The following is a 24,138-nucleotide window of genomic DNA, read 5'->3' as shown; positions in this document are numbered from 1 at the left end:
TCTTTTCTGTGGCATCAGACATTTAATTTCAAGTTGCTTCTGAACATGAGCTTTGAAAAAATAGGGAGAGGATAAAAAAGAGGATTGAGTTTAGTCTGTAAAAGGTTTTGGGCCTGAAGAGCTACCAGAGTCCAGTGCCTGCTCTGTGTCGAAGGGTCCACATGACAGTTGGTCCTGCCAGCCTGACCAGGCCACGTGGACAGGATGGCAGGGCATAAAGGTGCCGAGGAGATGGCCGTTCCTGAGCTGCAGAGACAGCCCAAATGTTGACCAGGAGCAAGACAACACAGTCCACACGGCTGCAGGTATAAAAGTCAAACTCTGTCTTTATTCTTTTACCGGTGTATTTGGAATGGGTAGCAGCACTGCCTGGGGAGCTTGGGAGGGAAGGAGAAGGACTGTTGGATGGAAATCTTACCTTTGCGCATTGGTTATATCTAGTGCCTATTTTTAGCACAGTTCATATTAGACTTTTCCATGGCAAATCAAGGATTGAAAGACAGGCTCAGAAGAAAGGTTCTTTGCAAGAGTTCAACAAAGTGGCCAAAAGTTTATTCTTGCATTTTGTCATGCATATGCCTTGGAATTATGGTTTTTTAGAACCTGACTTAAGTAAACAAACTTTCCAGGTAGCACATAGCTGTCCCCATCTTTCTAGCACCTCTGCCTTTGGCTGATGTGACACCATACTTCCCTGACAGTCAGTACCATCTCTGGTGTGGGTCTAATACCTTACCCATAGAACAGGGCCTTCTGGATAGCCAGATTCAAGTGCTCCACTTTTCCCAACAGATGCCTCTCCACCAACTGTTGGCTCCACCAAAATGAAGACGCACATCCTGAGTTAAACTCTGGGCCGGCCAGGCCATACAGCAAGGGTGTCAGTTGGTGATGGGCTTGAGGCACAGCCCATCTGACTGAGCCTTGGCTATGCTCAGGCTTGACCTCCATTGGCAAAATCTGTAAGGGCATTTCTAGACATTTCACATGACTGGCTCCTCTGAGGAAATGATGCATTAAAAAATATACACGTACATATACATATTTCATCATTTTAAAAAACCACAACTAAAAAAATTCTTTGCCATTGGGTAAAATTAAATCTGACAAACCCTATGAGTTTTTATTAGTACCATATTGTTTTCTTTGGCTCCACATTTAATTGGTAAAATGACAAAAAAAGGAAAAAAATTGTAAAAAGACAAATATTTTGTATAAAAATACAGTTTTAAAAGCTCTTTAAGTATATTTCATATTATTAAGAGTTGGCCTATATATCTCTATGTCTGCATATTTTTCCTACATTTGTGATTTTAGAAATGTAAGGTACTGTTTACACAGTATATGTTTAAGTTCTTCCTAAAGCTTGATAACCAATGATAATCTTTTTATGATTGGAGGATTCCATACTTTGGAAGATATGATTTACATAACTGTACAGTTACTGACTGAAAAATCTATGTGATTCAGTCCGTGTGCATACTGAAAATCAATATGTCGTACTAGAGGAACATTTTAGTCCCAAAGTCCTTGAGTAATGGCAGATGGTGAGGAACAATAGCTGTCAATTTTTTCAGTAATTCATTTTCAGTGCTTTTTTTCAATCTGGTAAGCAGGTGATACAATCAGAAGGAAGTATCCTTTGCCTTTGAGAACTGTCCAAAAATCTGCTCATGTTATTACATCACAATCCATTATACTGAAGATGATAGTACTAAAAGAGAGGGAAAAGGATGGGTGTTAGTTTTTTTAAAAAAAGAATCACATTAATGTACAATAAAAAAAAGGAACATGATTTTTTATAGGAAAGATTCCAAAATACATCATTCAATAGTGTTTATTTTTTCAAAGAAATGCCTAGAAGTTCTTATTCAGATTAAGTAAAAGGTCAATTTCATTTTGAAGGAGCCTATTCTGGGAAGCCTAGTCCCAACTCAAACCCCAAATGACCAAACAAGGCAAACAAATGACAAATCTGGGTAACCTGTCACTCTACTGTAATTTCTTGTTCAGATATTTGTGTTCTTCCACTGCAACTGACCATGCTGGGAGGTCCCCATGGGTCTTGAGACCTTTATCACCTGGACTGGGGCCTGGTACACCAAAGGTATTTAATATGTGTGTGTCGAGTGGATAGATAGGTAATTTGTGCCCTACTATCAAAAGTAATTTGAGCAAAATATATTTAAGGTTTCTGTTTACCATCAACTTAAAAAATTGAGATACAATTGACATACGACATTATATTACTTTCAGGTGCACAAAACAATAGTTTGATATTTGTATATACTGCTGACCCTTGAACCACATAGGGGTGCTGATCCCCCATGTAGTCAAAAATTCATATGTAACTTTGACTACCCCAAAACTTCATCTATCCCTCTGTATCTGGGGGGGATTTGGTTCTAGGACTCCCTGTGGATACCAAAATCCATGGATGCTTAGGTCCCTAATATAAAATGGTGTGAAACAATGTATGTGTCCAGCCTCTGGAATTCACAAATTCCCAACTGTGTATCAAAAATACAGTTTTCCATACAAATACTGTTTTCATCCATGGTTAGTTAAATCTGAAGATTTGAAACCTAGGTAGATATTGAAAGAAACCTGGGTATAAAGTGGACCCTTGCAGTTCAAACCCATCTTGTTCAAGGGTCAACTATACTGCAAAATGATCACCACAATCAGTTTAATTAACATCCATTAGTATAATTAAAGAATATTTTTTCTTGTGTAAAATGTACAGCAATGTGACTAATGTTAATAACATTGTACTGTATACTTGAAGTTTGCCAAGAGGGTAAAACTTAAGTTTTCACACCATAAAGAAAAGGCAAATGGTAACTGTGTGAAGTGATGGATATGCTAATTAGGTTGATTGTAATTATTTCCCAATATATATGTATATCAAAACATCACATCGTACACCTTAAATGTATACAATTTTTATTTGTTAATTATACCTTGATAAATCTACACAATTTTTTAAAAGAATAAATAATATACTAAAGAAGAAATAATTAAGTAAATAAAGATACCTTGCTATTGTGGTGTTATAAAATGTTTTTTTCTTATGATGAGAACTTTGAAGATTTTTTCTTTTAGCAACTTTCAAATATATAATGCAGTGTTGTCAACTATAGTAATCAGGCTGTACATTACATCCCTATGACTTACTTATTTTATAACTGGAAGTTTGTACCTCTTGACTCACTTCACCCATTTTGCCTACCTCCCACCCTTGCCGCTGGCAAACACCTCTCTCTTCTCTGTATCTAAGGGTTCCATTGTTTTTAGATTCCACATACGAGATCATACCATATTTGTCTTTCCCTGTCTGATTTATTTCACCTAGCATAATACCTTTAAGGTCCATTCATGTTGTCACAAATAGCAAGATTTTTCTTCCCTTTTATGGCTGAATAATATCCCGTTGTGTATATATACCACATTTTCTTTATTCATTTAGCCATCAGTGGATGCTTACGTTGCTTCCATGGTTGTTATAAATAATACTGCACTGTGGGGGTGCATGTATCTTTTTGAGTTTAGTGTTTCATTTTATTTAGATAAATACACAAAAGTGGAATTGTTGGATCAGATGGCTGTTCTATTTTTAATTTCTTGAGGAAACTGCTTACTGCTTTCCATAGTGACTGAAATAATTTATAGTCTCCCAACAGTGTGCAAAGGTTCCCTTTTGTCCACATACTCACCAGCACTTGTTATTTCTTTCTTTTTATGATGACCATTCTAACAGGTGTGATGTATTATTGTGGCTTTGATTTGCATTTTCCTGATGATTAACTGATGCTGAGCATCTTTTAATGCCCTTGTTGTACATCTGTATGTCTTTGGGAAAGTACATATTCAGATCATTTCCCCATTTTTAAATTGGATTTTTTTTTACTAGAGTTGATGAGTTCTTTATATATATTTGGATATTAGCTTCCTACCACATGATGTATGGTTTGCAAAATTTTCTCCTGTTCAGTAGGTTGTATTTTCCTTTTGTGGTTTCCTTTGCTATGCAGAAGCTCTTTAGTTTGATAGAGTCCCCCTTGTTTATTTTTACTTTTGTTGCCTTTTCTTTTGGTAAACAATCCATAAAGTTTTATTGCCAAGACAGATATTAAGTTGTCAAAGAGCTTATTGTCTGTTTTCTCCTGGGAGTTTTATGGTTTCAGGTCTTATATTCAAGTCTTTAAGCCATTTTGAGTTAATTTTTGTGTATGCTATAAGAGTTTTCTTCTCTTGCATATGGCTATCCACTTTTCCGCACCATTTATTGAAAAGATGGTCCTTTCCCCATTGTATATTCTTGGCTCCTTTGTCATAAATTCATTGGCCATATACAAATGGGTTTTTATTTGGGTTCTCTATTCTGTTCCATTTGATTTATAGCGTGTTTTTATACCAACACCATACTGTTTTGATTACTGTAGCTTTGTAATATAGTTTGAAATCAGGACATGTGATGCCTCCAGTCTTTTCCTTCTTTCACAATACTGCTTTGGCTACTCAGGATCTTTGTTGTTTCATATAAATTTTGGGATTGTTTGTTGTATTTCTGTGAAAGCTGCCATTGGATATTTGATAGGAATTGTACTGAATTTGTAGATTGCTTTGGATTATATGGACATTTTAATAATACTAATTCTTCCAATCCATGAGCATGGAATATCTTGCCATTTATTTGTGTCTTCTTCAATTTCTTTCATCAATGTCTTATAGATTTCAGTGTACAGGTCTTACTTTCTTGGTTAAATTTATTCCTAGGTGTTTTATTCTTTTTGATGTAATTGTAAATGAGATTATTTTCCTAATTTCTTTCTCATAGTTTGTTGTAGTGTGTAGAAACAAAATAGGTTTTTGTTTGTTGATTTTACATCCTGCAAATTTACTGAATTTATTAGTTCTAACAAATTGGGGTGGAGTCTTTAGGGTTTTCTTTATAAAATATTATGTCACCTGCAAGTAGTGACACTTGTACTGCTTCATTTCTGATTTGGATGCTTTTCTTTCCTAATTGCAGTGGCTAGGGCAATGGAAATTTTACTCCAATACTGTGCTGAATAAAAGTTGAAAGAGTTGGGATTCTTGTCTTGTTCCTGGTCTTAAAGGAAAAGAATTAAGCTTTACCATTGCATATGATGTTAACTGTGGGCTTGTCATATATGGCTTTTATTATTTGAAGGTATGTTCCCTATATATAGGAAGGCATGCACTTTGTTGAGATTTTGGAAAAGATAAACGAATGTTGAATTTTGTGAAATGTTTTTTCTTAATTTATGAGGCCCCCAATGGAGTTATTTTCTGGAGGGTGAGCCTCTTGTAGTACAGGCTTTGCTTGTTAGGTGAGTGTTCTAGGAACCCACCTGTATCAGTGTACCAGCTGGCATTCTAGTGAGAGGCTGAGTTCAGTTTCAGTGAATTTTTTTGTGAAGATTCTTTCAGCGCTTTTGCTGATTTCATGATGGGTGATTTGTGAGTGTACCTGCCCACACTGCACTGAGTATTCTGCAGTTTTTGAACAAAAATGGCATGAACTCCATGCCCCATCCTCCCTATTCATCCAGTCTTTCCCTGAGCAACGTTTTTTTGTTTGTTTCCCTGGTGAAAAAAAAGTCCTCAAAGGGAAACATTTTGCCAATGTGGAAGAGGTAAAACAAAAAATGGCAGAAACACCAAAAGGCATCAAAACTGATGAGCTCAAACACTGTTCTGAGCAGTGGAAAAAATGGCTTAAGGTATACTGCATCAAATGGAGAGTACTTTGGATGTGACTGAAGTTTAAACATGTAGGAATAAATACACAATTTTTGTAAGTATATTCTGTTTTTTTGGCCCCCCATATTGAGATGATTGTATAATTTTTCGTTTCTATTTTTTAACTATCTTAAAATACATTTTATTAATTATACTATTGCAGTTGTCCCATTTCCCCCCTTTATTACCCTCCATCCTGTATACCCCCTCCTACCCACATCCCCGCCCCCTTAGTTCATGTCTATGGGTTGTGCATATAAGTTCTTTGGCTTCTACATTTCCTATACTATTCTTAACCTCCCCCTGTTTATTTTCTATCTACCATTAATGCTACTTATTCCCCCTTTTTCCCTTCTCCCTCCCCTGCTGTTAACCCTCCATGTGATCTCCATATCTATGATTCTGTTCCTATTCTATTTGTTTGCTTAGTTTGTTTTTATTTTTGTTTTTAGGTTGAGTTTGTTTTTAGGTTGAGTTTTATTTTTGTTTTTAGGTTGAGTTGTTGATAGTTGTGAGTTTGTTGTCATTTTACTGTACATATTTTTGATATTCTTTTTCTTAGATAAGTCCCTTTAACATTTCATATAATAAGGGGCTGGCGATGATGACCTTTTTTAATTTGACCTTTTCTGAGGAACACTTTATCTGTCCTTCCATTCTAAATGATGGCTGTGCTGGATAGAGTAATCTTGGATGTAGGTCCTTGCCTTTCATGACTTTGAATATTTCTTTCGAGCCCCTTCTTGCCTGTAAAGTTTCTTTTGAGAAATCAGCTAATAGTCTAATGGGAACTCCTTTGTAGGTAACTGTCTCCTTTTCTCTTGCTGCTTTTAAGATTCTCTCCTTATCTTTAACCTTGGGTAATGTAATTATGATGTGCCTTGGTGTGTGCTTCCTTGGGTCCCACTTCTTTGGGACTTTCTGAGCTTCCTGGACTTCCTAGAAGTCTATTTCCTTTGCCAGATTGGGGAAGTTCTCCTTCATTGTGTTTTCAAATAAGTTTTCAATTTCTTGCTTTTCCTCTCGTCTTTCTGGCACCCCTATAATTCAGACTTTGGAATGTTTAAAGTTGTCCTGGAGGTTCCTAAGCCTCTCATTTTTTTTTTTTTTTGAATTCTTGTTTCTTCATTCTGACATGGTTACTGTTTATTTCTTCCTTCGGCTCCAAGCCATTGATTCGAGTCCTGGTTTCCTTCCCTTCACTGTTGGTTCCCTGTGCATTTCCCTTCTTTTCACTTAGTTTAGCCTTCATTTGTTCCTCTAATTTGTGACTAAAATCAACCAGTTCTGTGAGCATCCTGATCACCAGTGTTTTGAACTGTGCATCTAATAGGTTGGCTATCTCTTCATCACTTAGCTATATTTTTTCTGGAGCTTTGATCTGTTCTTTCATTTGGGCCATTTTTTTTGTCTTGGTGCCCCCGTCAGACAGTAAGGGGCAGAGTCATAGGTATTCACCAGGGTGGGACAACCCACTTTGCTGCCTTATGGTACTATATGTGGGGCAGGGGTCTGAGAGGGAACAATGTCACTTGTTCAGCTCTCTGTCAGCTTTCAGTCACTTTCACTGCTATCCACAAGCAAAGTGGGCCCTGCTGGTGTTGATTCCCAGGTGGGTGGGCTTGTGTACATTCTAGAGCTCTGTGGGTTTTTTTCAGTGAACTTTCCTGTGAGACTGTGAGTTTCTCCTGCCACCTCAATCCCCAAAGATTTTTTTCAGTCAGAGGTTTTGAGGCTTTATCCCCCCACACTAGACCCCTGGGTTGTGTGGTCTGTCTTGCTCCCCACTTGTTCCTCCTGGTTCACCTGCACACACATGTGAGACCACCTGTTCCACTAGCCCCCGCCTTGCTGAAAGTCCTGTCCACCTGGCTGCTTGTTTCCACCGCTCCTACCTGTTTGGATGAATGTTTCTTTAACTCTTTGGTTGTCAGATTTCTATACAGTTCAATTTTCTGTCAGTTCTGGTTGTTTTTTTGTTTTTTTTAAATTTGTTGTTCTCCTTATTTTGGTTGCGTGAGGAGGCACCATCTATCTACCTATGCCTCTATCTTGGCTGGAAGTCTAGGTGATCATATAATTTTTATCTTTCATTTTGTTAATGTAGTGTATCACACTGAATGATCTGCACATATTAAATCATCCTTATAAATCTCAGTTTATTGTGGTATATAATCCTTTTTAAATTTGTTGAATTTGGTTTGCTAATACTTTGTTGAGGGTTTTTGTATCTATATTCAACAGAGATATGGGACTGTAATTTTATTGTGTCTTTGGCTCACTTTGGTATCAGGATAATGCTGGCCTCATTAAATCTGTTTGGAAGTGTTCCCTCCTCTTCTGTTTTTTTTGGAAGAGTTTGACAAGGACTGGTTTTAATTCTTCTTTAAATGTGTGATGGAATTTATCAGTGAAGTCATCTGCTCTTGTTTATGGGGAGGTTTTTGATTACTGATTCAGTGTCCTTAGTAGAATAGATCTGTTCAGATTTTCTATTTTTTCATAATTCAGTTTTGGTAGGTTGTATATTTTTAGGAATTTATTTCTTCTAGGTTGTCCAATTTGTTGGTATATAACTGTGTTCACAGTAGTCTCTTATGATCCTTTTTATTTCCCTGGTATCACTTGTAATATCCCCTCTTTCACCTGTTCTATTTTTTTAAGCTAAAGCACTCTTTAAATAAATCTTATTTATCTTTTGAGGGGAAGGAGAGAGGGAGAGAAATATCTATGGTTGCCTCTCGTGCATCCCCTGCTGGGAACTGGCCTGCAACCCAGGCATGTGCCCTGACTAGGAATCGAACTGTGATCCTTTGGTTTGCAGGCCTGAGCTCACTTATTCTATTTTTAAACCTTTGCCTGAGGATGTGTTTTATTGGTTTTAAGAGAGAGGAAGGGAGAGACAGAAACATCTGGTTACCTCTTATACATGTCTTCACCAAGGATCGAACCTGCAACCTAGGTATGTGCCCTGACCGGGAATTGAACCCAAAACCTTTTTGGTATATGGGATGATACCCCGACCAACTGAGCCACCCAGCCAGGGCCCCTCTTTTATTTATTCATTCATTCATTCATTCATTCATTTAAGGACATCTTTTTTTTTCTTGGTGAGTCTAGTTAAAGGTTTGTCATTTAAAAAAATCTTTTCAAATACCAGTTGTTTCATCTTTCTTTTCTATTGTTTTTTTAGTCTCTATCTTATTTATTTCTGCTCTTATCTTTGTTATTTCCTTACTTCTACTAATTTGGGGCTTCATCTGTTCTTCTTTCTCTAGTTCCTGGAAATGTAAAGTTAGGTCATTTATTTGGCATTTTTCGTGTTTCTTTTTATTTTTTAAATATATTTTATTGTTATTACAACCGTCCCAATTTTCCCCCTTTTCCCCTCTACCTAGTATCCCCCATTCTCTTCAGCAATCCTCCCCTTAGTTCATGTCCATGGGTCATGCATATAACTTCTTTGGCTTCTCCATTTCCTATACTATTCTCAACATCCCCCTGTTTATTTTACACCTACCGATTATGTTTCTTAATCTCTACACCTTTTCTCCCATTCACCCCTTTCCACCTCCCAGGTGATAGAGAACATGTTTCTTTAACTCTTTGGTTGTCAGATTTCCATACAGTTTGATTTTCTGTATGGAAAGTGATCCATGTGATCTCCATATCTATGATTCTCTTCCTGTTCTGGTTGTTTGTTTGTTTGTTCTTTTTTCAAAATACTCAATTGTTAATAGTTGTGAGTTTGTTGCCAGTTTAATGTTCATAGTTTTGATCTTCTTTTTCTTAAGTAAGTCCCTTTAACATTTCATATAATAAAGACTTGGTAATGTTAAACTCTTTTAGCTTTACCTTGTCTGGAAAGCACTTTATCTGCCCTTTCATTCTAAATGATAGCTTTGCTGGAAAGAGTAATCTAGGTTGTAGGTCCTTGCTTTTCATCACTTTGAATACTTCTTGCCAGCCCCTTCTTGCCTACAAAGTTTCTTTTGAGAAATCAGCTGGCAGTCTTATGGGAAATCCTTTGTAGGTAACTCTCTGCTTTTCTCTTGCTGCTTGTAAGATTCTCTCTTTATGTTTAACCTTTGGCATTTTAATTATGATGTGTCTTGTTGTGGTGCTCTTTGGGTTCAAATTGTTTGGGATTATTTGTGTGTGCATATGTGTCTATTTCCCTCACCAAAGTAGAGAAGTTTTCTTTCATTATTTTTTCAAATAAGTTTTCAATTCCTTGTTCTTCCTCTTCTCCTTCTGGCTGGCATCTATATGATGTGGATGTTGGTACATTTGGAGATGTCCCAGAGCACTTAATTCTATCCTAGTTTTTTGGAATTCTTTCTCTTCTTGCTATTCTGGTTGAATGCTTATTTCTTCCTTATGTTCCAAATTGTTGATTTGAATCCTGGCTTCATCCCCTCCACTGTTGGTTTCCTGTAGATTTATCTTTATTTTACTTAGTGTAACCTTAATGTCTTCCTGGGTCTTTATTTTATTCTCATATTCAGTGAGTTCTTTGAGCATCCTGATCATCTGTGTGCAACTCTGCATCTGATAGGTTGTCTCCATTTCACTTAGTTCTTTTTCTGGGGTTTTGTTCTGTTCTTTCCTTTGGGCCATATTTCTTTGTCTCCTCAATTTGGCAGCCTCCCTGTGTTTGTTTCTGTGTATTAGGAAGAGCTGCTTTGACTCTTTGTCTTAGTACCATGACCTTAGAATGTGGCTTCTTTTTAAAAAATATTTTATTTATCTATTTATAGAGAGAGGGGAAAGGAGGGAGGAAGAGAGTTAGAGAAACATCAGTGTGTGGCTGCTTCCCACATAGCTCCCACTGGGGACCTGGCCTGCAACCCAGGCATGGGCCCTGACTGGGAATTGAACTGGCAACCTCCTAGTTTGCAGCCCACGCTCAATCCACTGAGCCACACCAGCCAAGGCAAGCATGTGGCTTCTTTAAATCTTTGGTTATTTCACTTCCGCACAGCTCAGTTTTCTGACAGTTTTGGGTGTTATTTGTTTTGAGGTCTAGTTGTAATTCTTTGTGTGGTTGGACAAGGAGGCAAAGTGTTTTTACTTATGCCTCCGTCTTGACTGGAAGTCTAATTTTTCCATTATCATTTATTCCCCTTATAACTCCTCCCCAACTTGTTTCTTGATGTAGACATTTGTCACAATGAAATTCCCTCTTAAAATGGGTTTTGCTGAATGTCATAAGTTTTGGTATGCTGCATTTCCATTTTTTTATCTGTCTCGAGGTATATTTTCATTTCACTTTTGCTTTCTTCTTTGACCCATAGGTTGTTAAGTAGCATGTTGTTTAAACTCCACACACTTGTGAATTTTCCAGTTTTCTTCTTGTAACTCATTTCTAGTTTCACATAATTGTGGTCAGAAGAGATGCTTGATAATATGAGTTTAGCCTTCTTAAATCTATTAAGACTGTTTTGTGGCCTAACAAATGATATATATCCTGGACAGTGTTCCACGTATACTTGAGAAGAATATGTATTTTGTTGCTTTTGGATGAAATATTAAGTATCTGTTAGGTCTGTCTGATCTAATGTGTTGTTTAAGGCCAATGTTTCCTTATTAGTTATCTGTCGGAATGATCTACCCATTAAAGTTGTCTACTATTATTGTATTGCTATCCATTTTTCTCTTTAGTTTGGTTAATATCTGCTTTACATATTTAGGTGCTTCTATGCTGGGTACATAAATATTTACAAATATCATAACCTCTTGTTGGATTGGCTCCTTTATCATTACTAATGCCTTGTCTCTTATTACAGTTTTTGTTTTAAACACTATTCTGTCTGATATAAATATACATGCCCCAGCTTTCTTTTGGTTTTCATTTGCATGGAATATCTTTTTCCATCTGTGTGTGTTCTTCACTGAAATGAATCTCTTCTAGGCAACATATAGATTGTATTTACATCTATCCAGCCACTATATGTCTTTTGACTGGAGAAGTTAATCCATTTACATTTAAGGTAATTATTGAGAAGTATGTACTGATTGAAATTTGTTGATTGTTTTCTGGTGGTTTTGCAGTTTCTCTGCTCCTTTCTTCTTTTCTTGCTTCCTTTGTGATTTGATGATTTTCATTAGTGGTATGCTTAGATTTCTTTCTCTTTATTTTCTGTGTATCTACTACAGGTTTTGGCTTTGTGCTTACTATATGGCTTACACATAACAACTTATAACAGTCTGTTTTAAGTTAACAACAAAGCTCTACATTTTACTCTTCCCCTATCACTTTTATGTTTTTGATGTCACAGTTATCATCTTTTGCTCTTGTGTATTCCTTAACAAATTATCAGTTACAGTTATTTTTACTACCTTTGTCTTTCAACCTTCATAATAGCTTTATGGGTGATTAATCCAACATCTTTACAAAATGAGATTATTCTGAATTTTACTATGTATTTACCTTTACTAGTGAAATTTTACTTTCATGTTTCCCTGTAATTAATTAGCACCCTTTCTTTTCAGCTTAAAGAAGTTCCTTTAACATTTTTTTGTGAGACTAGCCTAGTGATAATGTAATCCTTTAGCTTTTGCTTCTCTAAAAAAATTTTGAACCTTGTTTCCATTCTGAAGGACAACTTCATCAGGTTGAGTATTCTTTTTTTAAAATAATTTTTTAATTTAATTCTTGTTCAAGTACAGCTTTCTGTCTTATATTCCTGACCCTGCCCGCCCCCTGCCCCATGCTCCCTGCCTCCCTCCCATTTCCGCCCCCACCCTTAGTTATTGTCCATGTGTCCTTTATACTTGTTCATGTGAGTCCATCCCCTTTTCCCCTGTGATTCTCTCCCCTCTCCCCTCTGGACCCTGTCAGCCTGTTCCGTATTTGAGTGTCATTGGTCATATTTTGCTTGCTTGTTTGTTTTATATACAAAGAACTCACTCGACTCCACTCAAAGAAGACAAGCAACCTGATTAAAAAATGGGCAAAGGACTTGAACAGACATTTCTCCAAAGAGGACATACAGAGGATCCAGAGACACATGAAAAGATGCTCAATATCGCTAGCTATCAGAGAGATGCAAATTAAAACCACAATGAGATACCATTTAACACCAGTCAGAATGGCTATCATAAACAAAGAAACAAACAACAGGTGCTGGAGAGGTTGTGGGGAAAAGAGGACCCTAGTTCACTGTTGGTGGGATTGCAGACTGGTACAACCACTATGGAAAACAGTATGGAATTTTCTAAGAAAACTAAAAATGAACGTGCCTTTTGACCCAGCAATTCCACTCTTAGGGGTATATCCTAAGAACCCTGAAACACCAATCCAAAAGAACCTATACACCCCGATGTTCTTAGCAGCATAATTTACGATAGCCAAGAGTTGGAAGCAACCTAGATGCCCATTGGTAAATGACTGGATCAAAAAACTATGGTACATTTACACAATGGAATTCTATGCTGCAGAAAGGAAGAAGGAACGACTACCCTTTGCAACATCATGGATAGAACTGGAGAGCATTATGCTGAGTGAAATAAGCCAGGCGGTGAAAGACAAATACCATATGATATCACCGTTAACAGGGATCTAAACAAAACAAACAAGCAAGGTTGAGTATTCTTGGTTGGATGTGTTTTTCCCCCCAGCACTTTAATGTATCATGCCACTCTCTTCTAGTTTCACAAGTTTCTGCTGAAAAAATCTGCTTATAGTCTCATAAAAGTTCCCTTGTATGGAACATGTTGTTTTTCTCTTGAAAATTTTAATATTCTCTCCTTTAACATTTGACATTTTAATTGTAAAGGATCTTATCTGGCTGTGGGTTTTCTTGGGTTCCCCTTATTTGGAATTCTCCGGGTTTCCTGGATTTGGATGTCTGTTTTCTTTCTTAGGTTATGGACATTTTTAACCATTATTTCTTCAAAGAAGTTTCTGTCCCTTTGTCTCATTTTCCCTGAGAACTCTGCAATATGAATGTTGGTCCACTGGTCTCATAAGTCTTTTAAGCTGTCTTCATTTTTTAAAATTGTTTTTCCTTTTTGCTGATTGAATAGGTGAGTTCCACTGTTCTCTTCTTGACTTCACTAAGCCTTTCCTCTGCCTCATCTAGTATACTGTTGAATTCCACTAGTTTATATTTCACTGCAGTTATTGTATTCTTCAGCTCTGTGACTTCTGTTTGGCACTTCCTTACATTTTCTGTTTCTTTGATGAAGTTCCCAGTATGTTAATCTACTCTTCTCCTAAGTTTGGTGAGCATCTTTATGACTGTTATTTTGAACTCTTTATCAGGTAAATTATCTCCATTTCATTAAGGGATTTTTCAAGTTTTATCTTGTTCTTTTGTTTGAAACACATTTTTTTTGTTCATTTGCTTCGATTCTCTGTTGGTTTCTATGCATTAGATAAAAGACCACCTTTGCCAGTCTTGAGGGACCAGCCTTGTTCAGGAGATAAAACTTATCACTGAACCTTGCTCTTGGTTGTCTCTCAAGTTCTTGTGATTGTCCAAGGAGAGAGCCTATTTTATAATTAGTCACCCCCAGTAGTGGAGGCAGTTTCAAGACCTGTCAGTGTCCCAAAGGGAAGAATTTCACTTAGTACCCAGATTCAAATTGATTAGAATCCGCATCTTTAGGCAGCAGCTTTTAAAATATGCAAATATATACAGTACGGTACAATATGCAAATATATATGGTACCACAAGTGAAGTCCCCACTGGCCCCCAGGGCTGGGTGACCCAGAAGTGTCTCCTGAGAGGTTGTCACAAAGATCAGGGCACCAGATGAATGTACAAGTTTCTTTTGGGGAGATGCTGATGACCTGGAGTGAGGCAGAGGGGTTGTGAAAAGGTTGTGTCCACTGGCCTCAGTAGTCCCCTAGGTGTGCTCTAAACCAGATGCTTGTCTCTTTTGCCAAAGCTCCAGAACAAGCAATTAGGCCCCTTTCACAGAAGGACTGGGGGTGTAGTTCACTCTGCTGTGTGTGCTGTGCTCTAGGGGTGGGTGGTAGCTGGCCAAGAACTGTCTCTAATATAGCCCCATTAGACTCAGGAATGCAAGCTCTCCTGGCCATGAGAACCAGGTGGTCAAGGGATGTCCCCTGGGAAGCATCTGCAAAAAACTGAGGTACCCTTTAGAAAGATACTGGCACTCAGCAACACGGCAGAAGGAGAGTACAAAGATACTGCCTGCCCTCCAAGGTCTCTCACCAACTTTTTTTTTAGAAAGACTTAATAAGATATAATTTACATATTATTTAAAGTATACAATTGAAGTGGTTTTTATAATATTCACAAAGTGCCTGGCTGGTGTGGCTCAGTGGATTGAGCACCAGCCTGTGAACCAAGGGGCCACCAGTTTGATGCCCAATCAGGGCACAGGCCTGGGTTATAGGCCAGTTCCCCAGTAGGGGGCATGTGAGAGGCAACCACACATTGATGTCTCTCTCCCTCTCTTTTGCCATCCCTTCCCCTGTCTAAAAAGAAATAAAATCTTTAAAAATTTCATAAAGTTGTACAATTTTAGACTAATCATATTCTAGAACATTTTCATCACCCCCAAAAGAATACCTATTAGCATTCACTCCTTCTCCCTACAAACTTTTAACTCTAGTTCTTATGGAGCAAACCGAGAGCCCACATTCTAAAGAAGGTCATGTATAAATGAAGCTTATGACAAGTATATTTTGAAATGAAAAAAATCTCCAAAAGCCTCTCTGGCTTATTAACTTATAAGGGTACTGAGTATATCCCTCTATTATTTAGCACAACATCCAGCCCATAGTAAATGCTTAATAAATACACATGGAATTAAATGCTTGGCTACCAGAATTGTCTGTATATGGAAGTCTATGAAAAAGACACAACAGTGGTGCCATATGTTAATAATTGAGCAACAATATTAGAACCCAAGCCAGTTAGTCTAACATTTACTCAGCACTTCCTATACATTAACCACATTTATTATTGTGTCCTCACAACAACCTCATTTGAGAGGATGCCATTATTTTTCCCCTGAGGTTGATAACCTGCCCACCCAGTAAGTGGCAGAAGCAGGACCAGATTCAGAGTCATCTTACCCTTTAACAGGATAGCTCTGTAGTTCCCTCTTAAATCCCCTTTATTGCTTACCTGTCTCCCTGTCTTTTTCACATATGAAGTTATTGATGTCTTCACACTGGAAATCATTCCACTGCCCAGCATAAATCAGCCCAGCACAGTCTTCTCCTGGCCCTTGGCCATAGCCCCAGTTATCTGGCTGTCCAGCTTTCCAATTTCTTTTAACAAAACAGAAATTGAGTGTTATTTTCAAAGTCATGTAGAAGTTTTCTTTATCCAAAGCAGTGGGGAAACAGAAAAAACAAAACTGAAGCATGTCATTTGACCTAGAATGAAAATGCATTGTTTAAAAATCCATGCATACTCTTATTCAGAATAAGAATTAGCTGTTTTGCAGAATACAGTGTACCTTATCTTATTGTGCTTTGTTTTATTATGCTTCACAGGCATTTTTTTTTTTACAAATTGAAGGCAAGACCCTTCACCAGCAAAAAGATTATGATTTGCTTTATTGTGTGCTCTAGAAATGAGGTATGCCTATAATGTGTTTACAGCATCCCCCCCCCCCAGGTTTTCTTGGTCACAATGAAATCAACTCATTGAGCTGCTTGATCACAATGCTAAGAGGGTAACTCCCTCTTCAACACAGTTAGATGAACAAAAATGTTCTAGTGTGTATGGCAATGCTGACTTCTTGGCATGCGTGTAAATATTTGTGCATGAATTTATATGCACTCTGTGGATATGATACATGCACACACTCTTGTGAGAATCCAGAGAGGAATCTTTGTATTTCCATACCTTGCTGCTGTAACAAGTCAAAAAGTCAGGCAGAGAAAGTGAGAGACTCTTGATATACATTTACAAGAACCTATAATTATAAACACTTGGTTATGGTTGTCTGGTTAAATTGTAGATGGTTGATTGTTTTAGAAAGAAATAGTAATTTAATCTTACTAACAATGACTCATACATTTCATGCCTTTTTTGGAAGACAGATTCTTAAAAACAAGTTTTATTTAGCATGAGTTCACTTGGGCTTGTTAACTTGGATGTCGCCACTCAAATCACCACTTTGCCAGGGTTTGCTGTTCTTGATTCTGTTTCCATGCAATAAGTTAGACGTGCTTCCAAGACTCAGAACTGGAAAGTAAATTTTCTCTAAGAAGCAGGTCTTGCACAGAAGCCTGTGGTTACCCGAGAGGACAAGTTTGTCTACGTGGAGGATCCTGAAGGACATCTGCAGCAGGAGGCATTTCCCATAAACTATGACATTATTCCATCCGCCATAGTGTGGCGTAGGACCACCCAAGGGTAAGAGCCTAATTGCCCTACATCTTTTGACAATAAAACCAACAAAATCAGAGGGCAGTGGGAAAGGACATTTGAAATTTACAGCTAAGGGGGATTTAAAAAAAGAAACGATGAGTGCCCTTATTTAAATAAGACTAGTGATGAAAAGGTAATTTAGGTGAAACTGTCAACTGAGGAAAGTAAAAATGGGACGACAGGAGGAAGAGTTAAAAATAGTAATTCATTCACACTTTCACACAACAGACATTGCAGATCATCTACTCTGGGTCAGGGACAGTTCAGGGCGATGGCAACACAGTAGTGTGGTGAATAGACAGCCCCGGCCTTCTCACAGAACTCGGTAGTTGGCAAGAAAAAATGAATTAAAAATCCCAGACTGCCACAGTCATGCCAGAGAGATGGAGTTGGAAGGAAAAACAGTCTACTTTTTCAATGATGCTTTTCTGTGCATTTCTGTCCACCTTGCAGAACCCCCCTGGAAATGTCAATGATGCCTGGGTAGTTTGCTCTTGTGGATGTATATTTTGCTTATTTGTGCCAGTCATGTAAGGGGGCTTGATTCCAATTTTGTTAACCAAATTTGAGACCTGTGATTCTTAAATGTATAATGATGAGACATTCAATATTTTTTATTTCTCAGTTAATTGGGAAATTGTATAAATACGATTTCTGATAGAAGACCTGCATAATATTTATGCTTTGCATTTCTTTGTCATTTTTAGTAAATAAAAGGGATTTATAGATCAGACAAAAAGATTACTGATATCACAGGTAATTTCTTATCACAATTCTCCATTTGTTTTCCCAGGTCATTAGAATTCTTCACCTACAGGACTCAAGGCATTTCCTTCAGGACAAAAAGTAGAATGCAGTTCTGTGGGGGTGAGCAGTGTGAGCGAGGTGGGTCCGATGTGGGTGGGTGGTGGAGCCTGAAGCCAGGCTGTAGGGGCAATCTGTCCTGTAGACTGAGTACCCAGAGTCTTGAAGCATCTCTTTGGAAAAGCTAAACTCACATGGAGTGATTTGTTGAAACCCTCCCAGTCTACATGCTTGTAATAAAACAGAACATATTAGATAAACAGAATGCACATATTTGGAAATAAAACACAGCTTAAATAGCACAAGCTCATTCATTCATGGATAGATTTTGGGAAAAGAATGACAGAGACCTAAGCTGAAAATCCCTGAATCTCATATTATAATACACATGTCACAGAAGTAGTTGGGTAGTGACACACCCATATCGTAAGTATACCAGGGACCTGGGAAGCACTTGGATTCAATGTTCCAGTGAGCTGGAAACACATAAGCACATCAGCTTGTGGATGTGACCCCCCCACACCCGCAATCACCCCTTCCCACCTCCCTGGGATTCTGGCTGATCCTAATGGAGACAGAACACATCTGACTCTTGGCATTTGCCTCTTCCAACCTCGCAACTTAGTAACTTTCTCATTGACCACAAGATTGACTGAACCTTCATGGCCAAAAAACTTCTGCTTGTAAGAGCCTGACCTCAAAACAGGAAAATCTTACTAGAGGGAAGCACTTTTTTGCTGTAGAATTTTCTCCCACTCTAGAGGTCTGTCCAGTGGAAGAGTGCTCTCTCTCGCGGCCCAAGCCAGTGCCCCTCTGACAGCAACATGAAGCATGGACTACTGACTGAGGTGACACTGATGCGTTCCTTCTGGTCCCCACCATTCTGTCTCTCTAGTCTAAAAATCACAGTATATATTACACTGAACAGTCTGTGAAGTAGAAAGGCTACCCATGTTTTATCTTTGTGATGTAGAGGTGAGAACTGTTACTCATAACTTGACAGCATACTCCCACCAAGTGATGTGCTGTGCAGGGGACCAAGAAGTGGGCAAGAGTAAAGCAGATTCGCTGTGTTTTGGGAAACCCTCAGGAAGAATATCACATCTCTGGTGATCTATGGTGGTCAACTGCAAGCCAAGTGGGCAGGCAAGGCCTTAAAATGCTACCTTACAGTTCTGCTCTGACCAAGTGGGCAGAGTCTACACATCCCACTCGTGTCTGACTCCCCTGTGCTAACAGATCACCTCTGTTAACAGTGACAACCTCTGTCAAATGATGGACCTGCATTTATTCCTTCAAGAGTAGAAAGATTAGCTTCAACATGCTCCTGGCTCACTGATTCTCTCTGGATTGTCTGTCTTCTGTTCCATTGCTTTCCATTCTTTATCATTTCCTTCCTTCTACTTACTGTGGGGTTAATTTGTTCTTTTATGCTCTGCTAGTAGAACCTTAGATTGTTGATTTTCAACTTAAAATTTTTTCTTTCATTTTTTTTCTATTACTTACTGGTTATATACAATGACTCAAACATAAAAAGATAAAGATTTTGCTTGATTTCTTCAAGTCCACCAAGATTCTGTCTTATTCTGTTCTCCTCTGAGGGCCTTATATTCTCTCGAGTTTGATGAGAGACTGTGTCTCTGTCATTATTTAATTTGGTTAATTGCATTCTGAATTGCTCAGTGAGAGCATTAGAGTTTTTTTGTATCACATAACCAGTAAGTTGTTGTTAAAATTCTACCTCTACATTATTTCTAATATTTATTTATATTCTTTTATAAGTACATTTTGATTATGCTATTACAGTTGTCTAAATTTTTTTCCTCTTCATTCCCCTCCACCTTTCATCCCCCACCTGCCAGCATCCCTCTCTGTACCTTAGTTCATGTCCATGGGTCATACATGTAAGTTCTTTGGCTTCTCTGTTTCCTATACTATTCCTAACCTTCCCTCATCTATCTCATGCCTGCCAGTTATGCTTCTTATTCCCTGTACCTTTCCCCCTCCATTCTTCCCCTCCCCACTAAAAACCCTCCATGTGATCTTCATTTCTCTGTTTCTGTTCCTGTTCTCGTTGTTTGCTTAGTTTTAGTTTTAGTTTTTTAGGCTCAGTTGTTGATAGTTGTGAGTTTGTTGTCAATTTACAGTTTATAGTTTTTGATCTTCTATTTCTTAGATTAAGTCCCTTTAACATTTCATATAATAAGAACTTGGTGATGATGAACTCCTTTAACTTGACCTTATCTGGGAAGCACTTTCTCTGCCCTTACATTCTAAATGATAGCTTTGCTGGATAGAGCAATCTTGGCTGTAGGTCTTTGGATTTCATGACTTGAAATACTTCTTTCCAGCCCCTTCTTGCCTGTAAGGTCTCTTTTGAGAAATCAGCTGACAGTCTGATGGGAACTCCTTTGTAGGTTACTGTCCCCTTATCTCTTGCTGCTTCTAGGATTCTCTCCTTCATTTTAATCTTGAGTAATGTAATTATGATGTGCCTTGATGTGTTCCTCCTTGGGTCCAACTTCTTTGGGACTGTCTGAGCTTCTTTGACTTCCTGGAAGTCTAGTTCCTTTGCCAGATTAGGGAATTTTTCCTTCACTATTTGTTCAAATAAGTTTTCAATTTCTTGTTTTTCCTCTTCTCCTTCTGGTACCCCTATGATTTGGATATTGGAACATTTCAAGTTGTCCCAGAGGTTTGTAACTCTCATTTTTATGGATTCTTATTTCTTCATTCCGTTCCAGTTGGATGTTTATTTCTCCCTTTTGTCCCCAATCGTTGATTTGAGTCTCTGTTTCCTTCCATTCACTGTTTGTTCCCTGTATATTTTGCTTTATTCACTTTGGGTAACCTTCATCTCCTCCTTCGTTTTGTGACTGGGCTCAATCCATTCTGTGAGCACCCTGATTACAAGTGTTTCAAACTCTGCATCTGATAGGTTATCTATCTCTTCATTGTTTAGCTCTTTTTCTGAAGTTTTGATCTGTTCTTTCATTTGGGCCACATTTCTTTGTCTTATACCTGTTACATTGTAAGGGGTGGTATTCACCAGGTGGGGAGGTGTCAACCCTCTTAGCTTCATTGTGGCGCTGACTATGGGGGAGGGATTAGAGAGGGAACAATGTCCCTTGCTTACTCTGCTCTAGCCCCACTTTCCGAGAAACTCTCCTGTGAGACTGGGAGTTGCTCCCGCTGTTATAACCCCTGCAATCATTTAGAGTTAGAGGTTTTGAATCTTTAGTTTCCTGTTCAGCCAGCCCCTCCTGGCCCATGCAGTCTACCTGGGCCAGGTAGAGGAACCTACAATTCTTTTCAAGAAATGACAGCTGACCACAGCCTTGCTGTGTGTCCTCTCCACTCAGCTGCCCGTCTCCTGCCTCTGTCCCTCCTACCAGTCTGGATGAATGTTTCTTTAACTCCTTGGTTGTCAGAGTTCCATTCAATTTGATTTTTCTGGAACTTATGGCTGTTTATTGTTTTTAAATTGGTTGTTATCTTTCTTTTGGTTGTGCAAGGAAGCATAGTGTTTCTACCTACACAAGGTTCCATTTTGGCCAGAAAGTAAAAAATTTTTAAAGTGTCGTAAAGCTATAAATGCTCTCTAAACACTGTTTTAGCTGCATCCCAAGAAACCTCGTATGTTGTGTTTTCATTTTGCTTGAAACATTTGAAAATTTCCTTTGTGATTTTTTTCCCTCTGGCCCATGAGTTATTTAGATGTGTATCCCTTGATTTCCAAATATTTGTGGATTTTCCAGGTATTTTTTTTGTTGTTCTTGATTTCTAATTTAATTTTGTTTTTGCCAGAGAACATACTCTGTATAATTCCATTGCTTTTAAATGTATTGAGACTTGCCCTGACTGGTGTAGCTCAGTGGGTTGGGCATCGTCCTGCAAACCAAAAGATCTCAGGTTCGATTCCCAGTCAGGGCACATGCCTGGGTTGCAGGCTGGTCCCTGGTTGGGGTTTTGCGAGAGACAACCAGTTGATGTCTCTCTGTCACATCAGTGTTTCTCTCCTTCTCTGTCTCCCTCTCTTCCCCTTCTTCTAAAAAACAAGTAAATAAAAGCTTAAAAAATAAATTTATTAGGACTTGAGGGCCCAGCATATAGTTTATCTTGGTGAATGTACCATAAGCACTTGAAAAGAGTATATATTTGTAATTGTTGGATGAAATGTTCCATAATGTGCATGAAGTCAAGTTAAGTGGTAGTGCCGACTATATCCCTTCTGGTTTTTCTCCTTGTCCTACAGTTACCGAGAGACAAATGTTGAAATCTCCTTTGAAGCCCTGTTCTTTCCTATGTCAACATTTGGGGTTGATATATGTGTCTTCTGGATTGTGGTCTTAGAAATCAGATTTTCTTATATAAGTGGAAGAACACTACCTCTCACTCATATTGCTACCCACACACTCTAGAAAAGATCCTCCAGGCCAGCAGGGAGGCTGGCTCACAGTGGATGCCCCAGGATAATTCACTGAATGTTACCACAGGGCCGAGGCCCAGTGGATCCCAATCTCTAGTCAGAGGGATGGTGCTGGTCTGAATGAAGTTTTCACAGGTCTATGGTGAAAGGAGAAAAATAAGGACTGTGTGTGTGTGATGGTCAGCTGTCATTTCTTGAAAAGAACTGTAGGTTTTATCTTTGTTTTTTTTTAATAGGGATGAGTTTTTAAAAAGATTTTTAAAATTTATTTATCTTTAGAGGGAAAGGGAAGGAGAGAGGGAGAGAAATATCAATGTATGGTTGCCTCTTGTGTGCCCCTTGCCGGGAACTGGCCTGCAACCCAGGCATGTGCCCTGACTGGGAATCGAACCGCGATCATCTGGTTCGCAGGCCCGCACTCAATACACTGAGCTACACCAGCCTGGACTTATATCCATATTCATGTCCATAACTATCAAATACGATCTTGGCAATGTTATGTCAGCCCTGCAGGTTTTCTCTGGGAATTGTGTTGGTTTGTGGACCAGAAGCATTGAAGACCCTGTCTCAGGCCCTGTTCTGAGACATCACACATGGTTTCTTATGCCATCCTTTTCCCCAACTGCTGGCCCTAAGAGTCAGTGAGTTGGGTCATATGCTTTATTGGAAATAAACCTTAGCCCAGATCTGTGTGCCCTCAGCCTTTGGCATCCATTCCATGTGACTGTTGCTTTCTATTTATTTCAGCGCTGTCTTTCCTCAATCAGGTATCAGCATAAAACATGGAGAGTTTACAAGAGGCAGAGAAGACGGCCTTTTCTCCTTGTCTATTTCCTTTTTAACAGTAACAGCAAAACCCTGAAACAATTTCGGAAGGGCTTATGAGTGTGTGTGTAGAAAGAGTAAAAGGAAATCTGTGGCAGGGGAAAGGGAAGGTGATGAACCAGTGCTTGGAGGCCACAGAAGCAAAGAGGAGGGTATAGGTGAGTCTGAACAGACGGAGGAGTATCTGGGGAGACTCATACTGGTGGGAGACACTGTCCCAGGGCCTGGCAGAAAACATTCTTCTTTACAAACTTATTATGATATCTGAGGGACTGTGTGAGGCATCTCAATCAGGACACTAATATATAAATGCTAAGTAGTAGTATTCTGTAATTACTGACTAGTATGAAAATGGTTAGGATTATGACAATGTTAGCATTAATAATAACAATACTTGCAGGTGACATTTCCTAAGCACTTCCCATGGGCCAAGTACTAAATGCTTTATATATATTATTTAATATTCACATACCACTGTGGGTCCTTTCATAATTTTCATTTTTATGTGAAGACATGGAGAGCTGACCTGGTTGAGTAATCCACACAAGGTCGCGCAGCTGCTGAGTGTTCGCTCCGTCAAGGCCTGGAACCCACACCATTGATCGACTCCAGGGCATGTGCTCTCTCCCCTCACTGCACTGGCTGTCTTTCTAGTTTATTCAATCTTTATTATTCTATGTCAAGTTGAATTAGTCTTCAGTTATTGAGGCCTCATAACATGTCTGCCTAATTTATCCTTGCTTTTAAAATTTGGTCCTGGGGTTTTTTTACATGTATATGTATTCCTTTGGGTGGAAAATGAGCAGCACAGTCTATACTGTGGCTGACACAGGAGCCAAGCTTGCAGGAGGCTCCAGGGTGGCTGTGGCTGGGGACAGACAGAGTCCCAGGAAGGTGTCTGGTGGTGTAATCCTTCTCAGGTCCCAGGTCCCAATGCTGGTGCTC

At 38.6% G+C, this 24,138-nt stretch overlaps 1 protein-coding gene and 1 long non-coding RNA gene across 2 annotated transcripts in view; one reads left to right on the top strand and one right to left on the bottom strand.

The window, feature by feature from the left end:
* The window catches only part of LOC118976905 (uncharacterized), a 62,981-nt gene extending 43,616 nt beyond the window's left edge, over positions 1-19,365 (top strand). Inside the window, exons 4-6 of the long non-coding RNA XR_005064375.1 lie at positions 17,929-18,002; positions 18,703-18,787; positions 18,913-19,365. This is a non-coding gene — a long non-coding RNA (uncharacterized LOC118976905). The remainder of the gene's footprint in view (positions 1-17,928; positions 18,003-18,702; positions 18,788-18,912) is intronic.
* The window catches only part of COLEC12 (collectin subfamily member 12), a 197,791-nt gene continuing 173,961 nt past the window's right edge, over positions 309-24,138 (bottom strand). The window contains exons 9-10 of the mRNA XM_037031618.1: positions 15,879-16,024; positions 309-1,714 (exon numbers count right to left, since the gene is read on the bottom strand). Coding sequence (XP_036887513.1) covers positions 1,695-1,714; positions 15,879-16,024 — 166 coding nt within the window. The 3' untranslated portion in view covers positions 309-1,694. The remainder of the gene's footprint in view (positions 1,715-15,878; positions 16,025-24,138) is intronic.

Source organism: Sturnira hondurensis, unplaced genomic scaffold (assembly GCF_014824575.4).
Source record: "Sturnira hondurensis isolate 20B ecotype Veracruz unplaced genomic scaffold, ASM1482457v3 Scaffold0001872, whole genome shotgun sequence".
Taxonomy (NCBI): domain Eukaryota; kingdom Metazoa; phylum Chordata; class Mammalia; order Chiroptera; family Phyllostomidae; genus Sturnira; species Sturnira hondurensis.
This window is presented reverse-complemented; position numbering and strand designations above follow the sequence as displayed.